Source organism: Corylus avellana, chromosome ca5 (assembly GCF_901000735.1).
Source record: "Corylus avellana chromosome ca5, CavTom2PMs-1.0".
Taxonomy (NCBI): Eukaryota; Viridiplantae; Streptophyta; class Magnoliopsida; order Fagales; family Betulaceae; genus Corylus; species Corylus avellana.
The window spans coordinates 29,073,480-29,090,804 of NC_081545.1; the positions used below are offsets into that span (position 1 = coordinate 29,073,480).

The 17,325-nt window shown below is 36.7% G+C and overlaps 1 protein-coding gene across 1 annotated transcript; it reads right to left on the bottom strand.

The window, feature by feature from the left end:
- Nucleotides 1–486: 486 nt before the first annotated feature.
- LOC132180556 (KH domain-containing protein At4g18375-like) lies at nt 487–15,240 on the bottom strand. Its single transcript, XM_059593428.1, has 9 exons — nt 15,088–15,240; nt 14,482–14,596; nt 12,119–12,800; nt 4,831–5,304; nt 4,418–4,663; nt 4,074–4,286; nt 3,199–3,254; nt 3,018–3,117; nt 487–1,100 (listed from the first exon to the last, which is right to left on the bottom strand). Exons 3-9 carry the CDS (start codon nt 12,746–12,748, stop codon nt 762–764), a joined length of 2,058 nt encoding a protein of 685 aa, XP_059449411.1. The 5' UTR covers nt 12,749–12,800; nt 14,482–14,596; nt 15,088–15,240; the 3' UTR covers nt 487–761.
- Between the last annotated feature and the right edge of the window lie 2,085 nt (nt 15,241–17,325).

Genomic DNA, 17,325 nt, shown 5'->3' on the forward strand with positions numbered 1-17,325 from the left:
GACATAAAAATCTGATTTGAATGTGGGAAAAAGGATGGAAGAGCTTTCAAGAGTAATTTTCAAGAAGATTGGATGACAGGTATTTTGAGTAAGCAGATAACACAATTTATTAGTGGTTTTCTAGCTGGAAACCATGGTTGTTCTCGTATTTGAATTTGCTACGGCATATGGGAGCTTTATCTTATGCCGAAAGTTTGAAAAATAATCTGCCAAAAGTATGTGTGAATGTAACAACCAAGATTATCAGCAAAAGGCCGTCTTTCTTTTTCAGATGAAAAATTGGAAACCAGGTTTATGTTTATTGTCAATCAACATATATAAATTGTTTGACGAAGGGCAGATCATTGTTTGGGCTTGGGCTTCAAAGTTGTACAATGTTTATCCGCCATCCACAGCATAAAATAGTTGCAGTGGGCTCTAAATGTACATAAGCCCTAAATATACTGGAGATTTCTTTCTTTCGACATTTGAATAAACTCATCAGCGAGCAAATTGTAAAGATCTAAACTCGACAACATTTGAATTGTCTATACAAGAATCCTGACAGAAAAACAATATGTAAGTATTCTTATACCGCACAAAGATGCTTGCTTACAATTCCCTCCAGCTCAGCAGAGCAGATTTTTTTTTTTTTTTCCCTTTTTGGTTCACACCTAAACAACCTCATAACAGTCATGTGATAACTGAACCTCTAAGCACTTTGTCAGGATGTTAATTTGAACACAAGAAGTAATTATGGTACAAAATTGCCCAAATCAGAGTTAGTACTGGTAACCTTGCTGTGCACTGATGTTGTGGTAGGTGCCTTGCGGTACACTAATGTTGGGGTAGGATCCTTGCTGACCCATCAATTGGTAGGGGCTTTGCTGATAGGAGCCTTGATAGCTTTGCTGAGCATTCACGTTCTGGTAGGAGCCTTGCTGAGCATTCACGTTCTGGTAGGAGTTCTGCTGAGAGTTCATGTTTTGTCCAGCAGAAGCCGGGAAGGATTGAAGGATACTTTGTGATGAACTATAATGCTCGGAAGAACCCCGGATGTCAACGATGCATTCAGAGCCACCAGACTGAGAGTCTTGGAGCTTCATTCTTGCTCCCCCAACCTGAACAGAATAAATTTCTCAAGAAATTGGCATACAGAAGTTCTGAGTTTGATATTGTATGATTGTATCGCATTCCCCTTTTCCCCCCCTCTCCCACATTGATTAGAAAAAAATACAAATAAAAAAATATTGTATCGCATTAAACAAGTTGAAAAGGAAGATGAATGACAAGAAGATTATACCAAAAATTTAAAATATATGGCAAATGAGGGCATTCCACAAAGGGTAAAATATTCGGTTTTCATTTCTACAGCGATTGAAATTACTAGACTTAAAAATTTAGATGAAATGGAGCTGACATTATTAAACGAAACACACACACAACACATTGAATCAGTAATGTCTTCAAGAGCCTAGGTGCAACGTACAAAATAAGGCTTGAGCCTGACTGAAGAACATGTTTTGAAGATGCAAAAAATAAAAAATAATAATAATAATAAAAAATTCAAAGAAGCTTGAACAATAATGCAACTGTGCTGTATGAGATGATGTGATCAGCTCAAAATTTAACATAATATATGCTTATTCATATTTTTTTATATTCATATTGCAAGGACATGAAACAAAATTCAACCACGAAAGTATATGGCTTCATTATACATGTCAAATCTGAACTCGTCCATTGATTAGTATTAGAAGGTTACAGAAACATGAAAGTAAAAAAAAGAGATAAAATAGCCAAAAAGGGTAAAGAGCAGAGCTAGGATTAGTAACAAGAAGGTGAGGATCTGTTTTGTACCACAAAAAGGTGAAATATATGTACCACAAAAAGGCTAATATCTAACGAAGACCACATTAATATATGACAAAGTGCGGCTAATATAATTAGTATAAAGTCCATCTACATAAATATAAATTAAAACAGGTACAAATACGTGTTTTTGTGCCTTGTAACCCTGAGGCGCTTCACAAGAAAGAGCACAGTATTGTGCATAAGCTACGCCAAATTGTAAGTCATTTGCCATGATGCCCTAAGGCATACATGTGAGCAAATCTGAGCTTTTGAATTTTTAACAATGCTAGAGAGCAACATAGATTAAAAGTTATATAAATATAACGGAAACATGAAATAATATCAACAATCCTCATCATGCAACAAAGTTGATCCAGAAGCATTACAAATAATAAGGGGGACAAAACAAGGGCGAGGGTGGGAGGAAATGAATATAATCATTTTGGGGAAAATACATTTACCACCCCTTTGACACTTAAAACCAACAAACTTTAAAATGCGAAGCGTGACCCCCTTCAACTACCACCATATTACAAATTACACCCTCCATTAGCTTTTCTGCTTTTGGCATTAAAATAGGCAGAAAATGCCGCCCATGCACCACACGCAAATTGTTTTTACTTGAAGTTCTCAAGATGCCCCTAAAAATTATTTTTGAAAAAAAAAAAAAAAAAAATTTAAGGGTACTTTGAAAAGTTAAAAGTCAAAAAAAGTCACACAAAGCGCACAAGAGGAATTTCCTATTCATTTTAATGTCAAATGCTAAAGTAGGGGGTGATTTATAATGGAGTGGTAGTTGGAGGGGAGTAAATATCACATTTTAAAGTTTGGTGACCTTTAAGTGCTAGAGGCGTGGTAGTTTTGGGGTGAAAGTGTATTTTCCTCTATCAATTTCTTTCCTTTATTCGTTTTTCCTCCATTAATTATAAAAAATAGGACACTCTGCAGTGTGGGGAGGAGAAAAAGATGCAGTAAATCAATAACCACACCAAGATTTCAGCCTCTCCAGACTCAGTTCCAAAAAGTATCTTCAAAACTAAAACCAAACCAAGGACCATCTAAATTTAGATTTTACGTGTGTTTGAAGTACAATCCACAAAATTAAAATTAATTCTCAATCAAAGTTATATTCGTTTTACCAAATTTCTTCCCTTCTAGTAGACCATAAGGTTGCAGTAACATACCTCACCAACATTGGAAATGTTCCTCCCTCCTGACCCAATAACAGAACTAACTGCATTGTTTGGAATCTTAACATCCAAAGCACTATTGACATTGGGGTATCTGGCACAAAAAAAATAACCATCTCAATCACGGTAATTAATTGTGAAGTTTACATAAAGAAAGATTTGAATGGCACACTACCCAGTAGCAGCAGCGGTAACTGGATAGCTCTGAGGTTCATATTCATGTCCATCAACCTTCAAGAGCATCAACTTGAAATTAGTTATCATGGAAGGGCATTTATCATAGAAGTACCTTAATCAGTAATCAAATAAGAAGGGGAAATTTGCTCTTGAGTTAGGAACATGCAGTAGAACACAACAAATCAAATGTGGGTCCAATACAACAACTATTACAACTATGAACCTCACAAGAGCTAATATTAGAAACCAACTATATATTTTCTAGAATGTCTACGAACCAATAATATCATTAATGTTGATTTAATATAAGCCCAAGGATGCCATATCAGTAATACACCCAAGGGTGACAATCAGCCTGAATGAACCCATATACCTGGTAAACCAGAAACTTTTCACATGGGACTGGCACTAATTAAACTTAAATGACCTTCCACAAACCCATTTAACTATCAATCAGGGGACAAATGGTACACATTAAGACATACTCAACAATAGATGGGGGCAGAAGTGGTGGAAGAGGGAGCGGTCGCGGGGTTGGCAGGATGGAACAGTGGCAAGAGCAACAGGTTGTTACAACAGAATGCCAAAAGGAAGTGACCTGCCTTAGTAAGAAGGAATAGCCTATGAGTGGTCTTTAAGTACAATACAACAATTCGATAAAGTATAAATTATACTCCATATCTAACCATTATGCCAGGATGCCTAGATTATTCACACCTATTATAGATTGGGAATATTTTTATGTTATGATATTTATCTAAGTTACTATATTTTACTATTAAATTACCAACACTGGCCTTTCTTTAAAATGAATAAATAAATCAAATGACTTTCAGAATAAAAACGTTCACACAGTAGAGGATAAAAAGGTACCTTTAGGGGATCATATCTACCAGAGCTACCAGCTCCCATTGTGCCAGATGGTGGGAACCCTCCACCAGGCATGCTTCCTGCAGGACCAAATCCCCGGGCAGGGCCAACAGGAGCACCTTCTGCTCCAGCATTTGCGTCTCGCAGAGTTCTCACTCTGAGTCTTGAGGCAATCTCTGCCAATGCATCTTTAGCAACACCAAAGTTTCCAGATACCTGAATTATTCAAAGCATACGGATAAGTGTGGATGATTGCATGGCTCAAAAATTAGAACAGTCAGAAAACAGTAGTAACAATGGCATATTACAAAGAACGTATTAAAAAAACATGTTCTAACCCCCATCACCTGCACAAGCTCTTCATCATCTGCTGCACACTTAGGCTTGTCATCCTTGGAGTAAACACGAATGTCTGCCTGGGTTCTCCTCCTCATCTCATTAATAACATGACCTCCTTGACCAAGAATGCAACCAACCTTACTTGACGGAACAAGAAGCCTAGTAATGATATTACCTTTTTCAGAGTATTCACTAACTTTATTCTGAAGCTGAAGAATTGCTTCAATGGTTTCTGATCTTGGATTCCAGAGAGCCTGAAACAACGTAAGTACAATGATCCACCACTAGTATATCGGCAGCAATAAAACCTCATTTGACACCAATAATTGATACACAACAGGATGTCCATAAGAGTAATGCCTATGAACCATATGACGAGATGTAAGAGAGAGATTGTTGACGTGTAACAGAAAAGGCAGACCTCAAAAGCAGAGACCCGAATCACACGTTCATCTGACTCAGCTGATGCATCCTGGACGTGTATACTGGCCCCCGTCTCCTGTTGTAATTGTTTTACATTAGAACCTCCCTTGCCAATCACCCCACCAATTTTCCCAGCTGAACACAAAATTTTCATAGAGAACTCGGCTGAAGCTTCAGCACCAGGTCCAGGAGGAATACCATTGAAACCCCCTGGTGCAAATCTGGAATGCTGATTTCCATACCCCTCCATCCATGGCGTAGGCGGCATACCATGGGAACTAGAGTTCCGATGGGACCACATTGGATTTCCAGGTGGAAGCATACTAGGCATGGGAGCTCCAGGAGGATGAAATCCTTGGCCTCCAAAAGGCATAGTGAAACTCAGAGGAGGTTTATCCTTGCGTGGATTCTGATGCAGCAGCGTTGATACTTCATAAAGTGCTCTCTTTGCCACATCTGGTTTTCCAGATATCTGCAATATACCTTCCAAAATTACAAATTGTAGGGAGTTCCAAGAAAAATCAGAATTGTCCAAAACAAATTTCCAAATATGATCATGTTCAGAAATTAGAAAAAAATAAATAATAATGAAGGCAAGAATAGCACAAATTAAACATAGCTTTTGTAGTACATGAACAAGGAAAAGCACAAAAATTAGTTAGTATGAGATTAGCAAAGACAGCAGATAATCCCAATAACAGCGTCTTTGCATCCAGAAGACAATTTGTGGCAAAAAACTTCACTTCACAATGTTTGGATAGGTGCACATATCAATCATTTCAGAAGCACTAGCAATGACTTACAGAGACAAAATCATACAGTGAACCAATAAAGGGAAAACTTATAAGTTAGATGCCAACATTCTATACTTCTTATCAAAAAACATTCTATACTTCTCAAACATTCATTTTTCAGGGCAATCCTCTATATATTCTTGCCACTGAACCCACTCAAGCTTGGCCCGAACTTACATAATGCTCAGAATTATTAGTTGAAACCCTGCTTCAAAGTCAACACTAGATGAAGTCATCAACATTATATGCAACTAATTTTGGGTTCCCAAAAAAGAAATCCAAGACATTTACCAGATCAAACACTCTCAGAATGGACAAAATCGCACAAACTGGGGAGAACCAACCTCAATGTCACTACACCACATATTCAGTCACTGGAGATAATATGTTCAAAAATCAACAACCCAATCAAGTAACATAGCCAACTCAGACTCCTCTAAAACCTTCAAATCTTGATGTGCAGGATGAAACAGCCTGAAACCATGATTCAACAGCCATGGAATGACTTGAGAAAAATTACCCACTTAGGAGTCCAAGACTAAGACTTTTAGCCTCCCCTAGTGAAGGAGGCCAAATCTAGTTAAGAAGTCCTTTTGGTCCTGTGTTAAGTACCCAAATCTTTAGACCTAAGATTTTTTTTTTTTTTTTATTTTTTTTTTTTTTATGACGGGAAACCCTCCAAGGCAGAGCTACTTCATGTACCTACTCCTGTTGAGCAAAGCCTGGACCCATGCAAAACCCTTAGAAGTTAGATTTAGTCTTAGGAAGTTTTTTTATTTAGGGCTAAGATTTGTTTAGTATGGGGTTCGGATTTATCTTTAGTAGGGATTTTCAATATAGGAAAAGAATTTAGATTATCTTTCTCATGATTGATGCATATTGGATAAAGATTTACAACATGATTTTGTTTATTGCACAGTATTGTAAGTCCTCTTCCTCCGCTCTTTCTTCTCCATCTTCTTTCTTTATTTTATGCACCTTGTCGATATGTAAGTACAACAATCAGTTTATAGGAATCCACTACTTTACACTGTAGAAACCATATTATAAAAAGCACAATACTTTTCCTATCAAAGTCAAATCCTAGAGACAAAGGCCAAAACTACAAAAACCAGACTCTATTACTGGTCTTGTCACTGTTGAGAGCCCAGCTGACAGTACCCAATTACTATTTTCCTGGCTGTATGTCATCCCAACATAAACTACAAACCCTAAATCCCCATGTTATCCCAGCCTTTCCTCATCAAATAAACACCTCAAACTCACTACCAAAAGCCTTACTCACTGCTGTCCAGAATTTCCTGCACCTTATTTCCTTAGTTCTTGCATAATAAGGCCTATGAAAGCTTCCACAAGCTTCACAATCATAATCCGCCAACTTTCTCACGAGAGACACCACTTAGGCTCTATAATACCAATGCTATTCCCCTTCTAACCACCTACTCCAAGTCATGCAATTTAAACTAACCACTCCAACTTAAACTCACACGTCATGAAGGGATACTGTGTTAGTTTGACATGTAAAAGAAAATTTCTACGTTAAGCATTAAGTTCAGCCAATAGAAGAGAAATTAAAGTAAAGAAATTGTGGAAAAACCAAAATTTGGGAATTACTTGGCCCACCTAATACAAATAATAAGGAAAATGGAAGGTTGCACCACATGCACACACACACATAGATAAAGACTAAAAGATGTTTCAAGATTTAAAAGCTATTTCAGAAAATAACGTAGTCAATCTATCATTTTACTAGATGCCAAGACCTAAAAGCAAATTCACTATTAAAATGGGGGGGGGAAGGGGGGGAAACAACGAAATTCTGATATACTTCATAAAGAAACTGTCAATGATTTAAAAATTCTGAAAAGAATGGGTGATGTACTCTGACACCACCAGAAATATCCTATACATTCTACTCATTGATGATATAAGATAGCATGGGACCACAATAGGAAGAAAAGCAAGATTGAACTCTAGAGAGAGAGAGGATCAATACAAAGACACCGATACTTCAACCATTTCATATTTCTAAAGTTTGCCACTTCACTTGTTCACTGTCAGTGAACAGCAGTAGTGAGAAGAAGTCAGTCCACCCACCTCTTTTTCTGCATGCCTGGCCTCATCCTTTGCATCTGCCACCATTTCATCAAGGCATGCTTGACTTTTCCAGGTGCATACACAGTTGATCACACATCTTTTAAACTCAAACTCGGCCCAAAAAACACAATCCTCCGAAAAAAATTTATATTTAAAACAGCACATCATTCAGCTCAATATGGATCATGGTGTCTTGCATCTTTGAAGACGCTAACAAACTTTCCAGTCAGCTACTCATGATAAGCATGGGAAAACTCAAGAACGACCCATCAAGAAGAGGACCTGCACCCCACTATACTGATTCACAGGACGGAACTCAAGTTACAGATCCATCGTAGTTCGAAATTGATAGAAAGCAAAACAATTTCAAAAGCCAATGGTCTCCATGAAATTCAAATCATGTTAACCTTATCCACTTAAGCATTGAGTAAACTTCCTACAAGACAGGATCATATCAAACTCAACTAATCATTTTTGGCTTAGATATAGCGGATATCATTCAATCCACAGCCTTTCCACTTTCAGCTCCCACATTCATGATACAATAATCCAATTTAGTCCACTTGCATCTATATTTTACAATAGGCTAAAATACATTTTGGTCCTTTCAAGTTTATTTTTGGGTTGATTCAGTCCTTGAAGTTTCAGTTTGTTGTCAGTGTAGTCCTTCCATCCAAATCTGTCAAACTTGCTCACGATGAATATCACATAACATGTACATGAGTGTAAAATGACATAATTTTGGTGAAAATTTTCTTGAGAAAAAATAAAATTTAAAGAACATTAAAAAGAAGGCAATGTCATATCAGTTTGCAATATTAGCAACTCAATATGAAAAAAAAATGTTTACTTTTTATTTGTTGTTTTTATTAGGAAGAAAAAAAAAGTATTAACTCATCTCTCTGCCCCACCATCTCCGCCACTCCACCACGAGAAATAGATCCACCACCTCCAAGAGGTCACCACTATCTACCCTTCTCTCTTTCTCCTCCCACTCACCTCCATTCTCTCTTGCACCATCTACACCACTCCACCATAAGAACTGAATCCACCACCTCCTTTTCTCTGTTCCTCCTCCCCCCACCAATTCAACTTCAAGTCTCCACTAACCAACCCAACCGTCTCCTCTCAAATTTAAATTTTTAAGAATTGAATCATTGTTAGTTCACATCTCCAAATGCATATACTTGTTACAACGGATATTGAAAATTTCAAAATGAAACCCCTCAAAAGTGGAGAATTCCTCAAAACCCTACTGAGCCTCAAAGTATGTGGCAGCGGTGGTTGTGGTGGAGTTAGGGCTCTTGCAGACGTGGAACAATGCATTAACAGCTTGCAGTTTTTCCTGAAAGTTCTTTTCATTTCATTTCATTCTCTCATGGATTTTTTTTTCTTACTGCCATTTGGATGGAAGGGCTACAATGACATCAAACCAAAACTTCCAGGACCAAATTGAACATAAACTTACCAAACAAAAATGTACTTTAGCCTTAAACGTAAAATTGGAAAAATCCTAAAAACATGCTATTGAGATATTTTCCTGAGTTATTAAAGTCGCCAAACATCTAGGGGAACAATCATTACATGGACAAACAAAGCTACAACACATCTTTACAGGACTACTCCCACGTTTTGTCTCAAATGAGCAAACAATAAACTTAACACTAAAAGCAAATATATTGCAGTTAGCACTGTGGCTTCCAGATACAGAAGAAAAACTCTTAAACCAGGATTCATTTGACCTATCAGCAATTTTTCCAAGCAGCAAAGTTCAAACTAAGACTACAACACAAAGGAACCTCACTGCTCTGCCAATAGCCAGCTCGGTCCATCTTGAAAAGTAATGATATCTTATAGTGCTCTACAGCACCAAACATAGTCATACCTATGAACATCTTTGTACGCAAAACAGAAGACTTCAACCAAATCCCATAATACAGCTTGGAAAGGTTAAGTTCCAACACAAACCTGATCATTGTTCTTGTTATTCCACACCAAAAACAAATCAAATACAATTTCCAATCACATGAAAAGGATCCCAATTAAGGACCCCAACTATCAAGTAGAAATGGAACCATTTAATGTCAATATATTTTAATACACATACATGTGTATGTATGCACTAATGTATGTATATATAGTGTATGTAAGTATGCATGTGAACAGCCAAGGCAAGAGACAATCCACTGTGATAAATCCCTTGTTTGGCAGGCAGATACAGTTCTTCATCTTCATAATAATGCGGAATGTTGAGCCAAGTTGGGTAAACCATGGCATGACAATAATCTCTTTAAATTTGTACACACATGCACCTATAATGCAATATTTTCTCTTGCATTTTTTTGACACATTATTCAAATCAGTAGATTTAATTGGTCACTGGCCATGGTTACCCCCCCACCCCAAAATACTATTATTTTCAAAAGCCTATGAGTCAAAAGAAACATGGGAAGTCCCAAAGAGTCATATTTGCACACCAGATGGAAAGAAATTTGAAGCAAGCAACCTGCAGGCAGGAAGGCAAAGGGTTACAGGGGAGAATCGAGTCAAAACAGCGGTTCTCTTTCTGCTATCTTTCCCAAAGGGCCTACAGGATGCAGCTTCTCTTGTTGAGGCGAGCCCGGTTGCATCGTAAGAGAAATAGGGGTGAGTTTAGCTAATGAATTGGTGTTTTGAGTTGTCGTTTTGAGTGGTGGTATAAACATTAAGGGGCACCCCGAGAGTCACACCTAGGGCTGTAATCGAGCCGAGCCGAGTTGAGCTTTAGGATTTCAAGACTGGCTCGTTTACGAAGATGCTTATTCAAGCCAAGCTATGAAATGTGTGTTTAAGCTCGGCTCGTTTAAAATTCGGGCGAGCTCGAGTTCGTTGAAAATGCTATTCGAGCCAAGTCGGGATCAACTTGAGCTGGAGCTAAACTATTAAATTCTTTAATATATGATCTGAGCAGAATTCAAGCCCGAATTTTAAAACAACCTCTAGACATTTATCTATAGTATAAATATAAATATTAAGTAATTTATATTACATATATTACTTAATTACTAATATACATAATTAAATTTATATAACTAAAAATTAGTTTTATATATATATATATGAACGAGCTAACGAGTTTGGCAAACGAACCGGTCGAGCTTTAAACGAGCTGAGCTCGCAAGCCCCTATTGAGTTTTCTCAAGCAAGTTGGATATGTATCATTTACTAATCAAGCGGGTTCCACAGTAACGAGTGGGTTTGTACAAATATTGAGCTCGAGTTCGAGTCGAGTTAAACCAAGCGGGTTGTCAAACAGACTGGTTTATTTACAACCCTAGACTCACATCTATATCTTTAGTTTTTGGAGAATATACAGCAAAGGCAAGAAGGATACAAAATCATGCCTCAGCTGAAGCTGGAAAAAAGAGTGGCAACTAAGCAGTAAACTAAGTACAAATCAGATATTAGCATCAAGCCAATCCCCATTGACAACAAATCACGCAAGAGCTTGCTAAGCCTGATGTGTAACGTATGAGCATACCCACAGCCTAGAACTCATAGTCCAATAAGACAATGCAGAGAAAATGACTACCGAGGGTACATTATGGAAGTCTGAAACCCTAAGCAAGGCTCCAGTAGGTTCATTTGACTCCCAATATCAAAAGGCCGTTTCTGATTAGGTAACTATTTCCCAAATGATTAGAGAATCAGCATGCACATAATGCCACTTACCTCTCATAACTGCTATAAATTCCCAAGCATAAGGACAGCCACACACTTTCAAATAGTACAGGAGACGAAATGCCTTCTACTTAAGTCGACCTACTTATCAAGTAAAGTGGGTTTAGGAAAACCCACCCAAAGATGAGTCTCTATATTCTGAAATACGCAACAAAAACCAGACATAAAGATTTGGCACATCAACTTGACATCACATTCATGTATCAAGACTAAAGGTAAAGGTTTTCATTCTCTTTCCCACCAAATTCATTCCAAAAAAAATTTCATTTTATTATTAGTATTAACTCAAGTAATAAAAGTCATTATATGCACATATACAGTGCTACAATGCCTACTTTATTAAGACAAGCACATCAAATGCAAATCTTATAACAGAAAAACAAGCTCAGACCATCAAGCTGAACCACCCCAGTCAAGTTTTAAAACAAAGAAGAGGGAAAAGGCATTTTTACGAGTTGACCCAAGTAAGCCTGAATTAAGGCCATTACCCAGTATAGATCCAACCAAAGTGGAGTCCAGAGAGAGAAGAACTGGATCCAGTTGTATCCTTCAACTACATCTTAATTCGAATTCATTTAAAGAAGAAAAAAAAAAAAAAAGCATGCTTACTATGTCAATTCCTGATCCAGAAGATTCATTTCACATGCTAAAAGGAGCAAAATACAGAAACCTTACCTGCACCAATTCATCAGTGCCCATAGCACATGCAGGAAGATGATCTGCAGGAAGAACACGAATATTTGCACCTGTCTCACTCCGCAATCTTTGAATAACATCTCCACCTTTGCCAAGAAGACATCCTACCATGAAATTTGGAACTAAAAGTCGTGCAGTGACAACATTGCTATCATTATCATCATCAAATGTCATGCCACCAAAGAGATCTTCCTCAATAATCCTGTCGTGAACTTTTAGGAGAGCATCCTGGGCAGCACAGTGAGGCTCCATGGGCTCCATTTCATTCTCCCCAGCTGAATCTTCATCATCATTTTGTTTCCTTGAAATATTGTTAGGCGAACTATAGATAATAATAACTCTCTCATCTGAGCCAGGAACAGAGTCGGCAACTGTAATCTTCGCCTGTGTCTCTTCTCTCAGGGCTTTGACTATGCTGCCACCTTTTCCAATGACACCACCAATTTTTCTAGATGGGCAGAGTATACGATAGACAGTGTCAACAGATTGAGAATCCCCTGAAGACTGTTCACGGCTTAAATTATTCCATCTTCCTTTCTTATTGCCTCCTTTCTTCTTAAATTGGAAGCTGGGGCGTTTCTTGAAAAAATTCCGTGTGTTCCCATCCATACTGCCGAGAGAATTGATACTAAAATACCCTTGATTTGAACAAGATCAAAACCTAAACAACCACCAAAAGGTTATTTGATTGTTAGGCAATAATAACCAAAAAGACAAAAAGGCATTGTACACCATTTTTATGTACAACAAATATCACTCCAATCTCCATAATGACCATACTAACCACTAAATAGAATGATCCAAGTAACGAGAAGCCAGTTTTAATTTACTTTAGTTTTATGTTATTTTAAGAGTCAAGGATATTTCTGTAATTTTAAGATTTCTGGACATAGGATCTACATTTGATCCATTAGGTGTTATTTTGAGTTTTGTTATGTTATGAGGCTTTTATTTGCTGGTTTCATTAACCATTTTGTTTGGAAATCGCATCAAGTTCAAATCTTATTAATGTTAGGTATTAATCGACTATTTAATAGACATAATATGTTCTATTCAATGGAGAAATATATTTTGCTAAATTTCAAACCTATGAAGCTTTCTTTGAGTTACGTGTCATGCAATCCTCCTCTAAGGTGTGATGCCAAGGAAACCGTAGATGTGATGTTTTAGAAGGTGTGATGATTTCTTGAACTGGCAGCAACTCATCCACCTTGCAAACCCTACAATCTAACCTAGACTTTCCACCTTTAAACACTAAAAAATTTCTATGGTAAGAACATACTCTTTCTCCCATGTATTACCACCAAAACACTTGAACATCAAAACACTATTCTCAGATTATTGTTCACATCACCAGAACAGCCTCCAACTTTGGCCCTTTCTCACCATCCTTTGGCTGCAAATACTTACCCTTTTGAGCTCCAAAACCCCTAATCTTTACCTACCTCTTTTCCACCACACCACACCTAACCCAAACCATATCATAAAAGTCCAAAACCCACTGCTGCCACAAAAATCCTTCAACTTTCAAACATCAAAACAACATTTTTCTTAAAGCTTGCAATCAAATAACCCTAGAAACAATATCTTGAGGCTGCCCTAAATAAGATTTGGTTCCTGAGTTCTTTGTCCTATGTACCAATATCATCATTGCTATTGCACTAGGAGCACTGTTGTATTGAAGATGGTGCTTGTGTCCCTTTTGTGGTGTCTATGAAGATAAAGGAACAACAGAAGTTTGGAAGATCGTGAGAGGACTTGGGAGGAGATTAAGTTTTATTTTTCAATACCCTATACTTTTAGACAACTGCTTTATTTTTCCTTTGGTGATTAGTTATCATAATTTCCTCTCTTTTTTTGCTCCTACTAGTTAGGTAGTTTCTCTTGTATACTTCTTGTGTACCTTGAGGCGCCTTATACTTTTAATGATATCTTGATTACTTAAAAAAAAAAAAATACTTCCACAAACAAACAAATTCTAACACAAAAGGTAAGAAGAGAAAAGAATTGCAATTTTAGAAACTGAAGTCCAGACAAATAGCCATGTTCCATGAATTTTGTTTTTCAGTTCTTAAATAACCACAAAAATCAAGATTTCTAGTGGAAGGTTTCTAACTTGCTATGTTCTCTTTAAATAAATTTCTATCCACCTTTTCTTTACTAAAGCAAGGCAATATCTCTCTTATGATGATACAGTCTCTTCGTATTCATTTTAATACCTTCACCACAAATGTACAAGAAACACTAATGTGCAACGGAAGTTGGAAAATTCATCAATTGCAAACCAAAATAGCCAAAGTTACATAGTGGCAGAAAAGAGAACTGTATACGAATAAAAGTACCTTCTTCTCTACCAATCCCGAATCATAGTGAGAAACTCCATCACAGTTCACTGAATTGTTTCGCGAGTACTACAATCCCATCTCCTAGGGTTTTGTTTAGTCCCTGAACTGAAACCTATTCAAACACAACCGAGAAAACATAACAATTCAATAGAAAATCACGCAAGCATTGGCCCCTACATTATCATTCTTAATGACATGCACCATCACGCAGTTGGAACTTCCTAATTCAATAGCAAACTCAAGCCCTAGAAATCACAGCGCTTCTAATACATACTAAGCAATCAATGCTTGTAGTTTATTGGTACTGATTACTTGTTACCAACCTCATTTAAATTCGAATTATACATTTTCTTCAAAGATTACAATGCAAATTGAAAAATACATATAGAAGCTCGATTGAGCTAAATTTTTGAAGTTTTTTCAAGCAAATTACGGAAAATTTTTCTAAAAAATCGATTTTTATAATGCGAACAATTAGGTATAGCTTTTCTGATAAAATTTCATTTTCTGCCAAAAGAAGTTACACATAAAAGAAACAAATCAGTAAAAACAATAAATTAGGGTTTTGGGGAGCGTTGAAGAGAGCGAGAGAAGTGTACTCACCAGAGAGAGAGAGAGAGAGTTTTTGATAGTGAGAGACGATTCCGAGAGAGGAAACAGTAACAGAAGTTGAAATCAGTGCCGCTTGCCGGGTCGAGTTGGCGTAGAGAGAGAGAGAGAGACAGAGAGGGTGGGGGAGAGAGAGAGAAATGGTCGCTTAGAGTTTTGAATTATGTTCTTTGTGGAAAACGGGGTTGGGCTTGACCCGTTTAGATGGTTTTGTGAAACCGATGGACCATAAGAGGCCTCTGTTCTAATGGGCCTACTAGGCCACTGATGGAAAATTTATTGCAGAAAGTAAGTAGTGCAAAGAAAACTGGAAATTCAATCCCAAAAAAAAAAATTGCAAGTAATGAGAAAATAAAATTTTTTTTTTTTTAAAAAAAAAAAGGAATAGAAAATGGTTCAAATGGTAAATTTTTTGGAGTGGCAACAGAAATCCGGGAACCAAATTCGATTTGACACCAAAGATTGAGAGGTAAACAAAGCAGAGGGGTTATCTTGTAATTAACAAGTCCAATCAACTCCAAGACAAAAATAAATTTTAAAAGTCACGAACAAAATTCAACAAGAATTACACTAATCAATAAGAAAATCAGATTTGCAAGTAAAATATAAACGCATTAGAGAGCGTCAAATGTGCTTTTAGTACCTAAAAAGTTGTGTCAAACAAAAAGGGCATGTTTGGTAAAAATGGTCAAAATACATTTTTTGTACAAGCTTAAAAATAAAACTTTTGCCAAAATTATTTTTTGATTTAAAAGCTCTATTTCTCGAACACAATCTCAAGCATTCTAAATTATATAATGTGAATGATGGTAGGTAGTACACTATGCAATAATTAGAGTGAGAACCATGCAAGTGCGTTGTCAATCCATGATAGTCGTTTTTTCTACAAAACTCACACATGTGAAAAATTATTTGACGAAGAGTGTAGTTGATATAATGAGTATTTATCTCTCTAACAAGTAGTATACCACAATGACAACATAATCAACAATTGTAAATGACAGTAAAAATGATAGTAAAAACCAATAAAACCTGATGAGGTAGATAATGATGATGATGATGATGGTCCATTTTACTCACACATGTGAAAAATTATTTGTCGAAGAGTGTAGTTGATATAATGAGTATTTATCTCTGTAACAAGTAGTATACCAGAGTGACAACATAATCAATGATTGTAAACAACAGTAAAAATGATAGTAAAAACCAATAAAACCCCATGAGGTAGATGATGATGATGATGATTCCTTTTTGTAGTTAAAGCGAGATATTGTGCATGTATATAGTCAATCCGTAAGGGATCCCTTTCTCATTGAACCCACACAAGTGAAGAAATAAAAGAAAATGGCAATCTCAATGATGGTGAAAGCTCTATAAGGCCTTACATGGCCAATAATGGTGGCCATTCTTGCAGTTAGAGTGGAGATAGTATGTGTTGATGGGTGATGGGTCCCTCTATTATAAAAGCTTAAGGGGATCGAGTGTAACTAATATTGTTTGCATTTATCTCTCTCTCTGTCTCAAGTGTCAAGTAATATTCTAGCATATTGTGTCACAACCTCGCTTTGAAAACTTTCTACGTGTGTTTTATCTCTCTGGAAGACTAGAAAGAGAAATTAGGAAGGGGTGGGGCATAATGGGCATATTTGGCAAAGAAAAAAAAATTAAAAAAACATAATATATATATCACATTAATCAATTTCTCTATTTTTTTTCTCATCTCAAAACTCTTTGTCAAATTCACCCAACATCTAACAATATTGTTGACCATCCCTAAAATATTGACTAATTGCTTCGAATTAGGTCAAAGTTTATAGTTTAGGGACAGAATTCAAGCATTGTACATTGAATCTTTCTAGTAACTGCACACCCTTGACAACAAACCCACATAGCATATGTTCGAATCCTGTAATTTAAGGAATATTCTCTTGTCTATTATGGAGATTGAGAGTATTTAAAAGTAATTAAAGTTTGTGCATTTAACGGTATACACAATATCAGCATTGGCACATGTAGTACACCGTTTTTTTTTTTTTGAAAAAAATATTAATAACTTCTCATTGATAAAGATCATAGAGTGGAGCTAGGATAAGCTCTATCAACAATCAAAAGATAAAGCTAATTGCTCCATCAAAACAATATTACTAATACAATTTGGAATTTGATCCCTCCATATTCTATCACTGACATTTGTGGCGGCTGCTTTCGCAAGCCGATGTGCTACCTCATTCG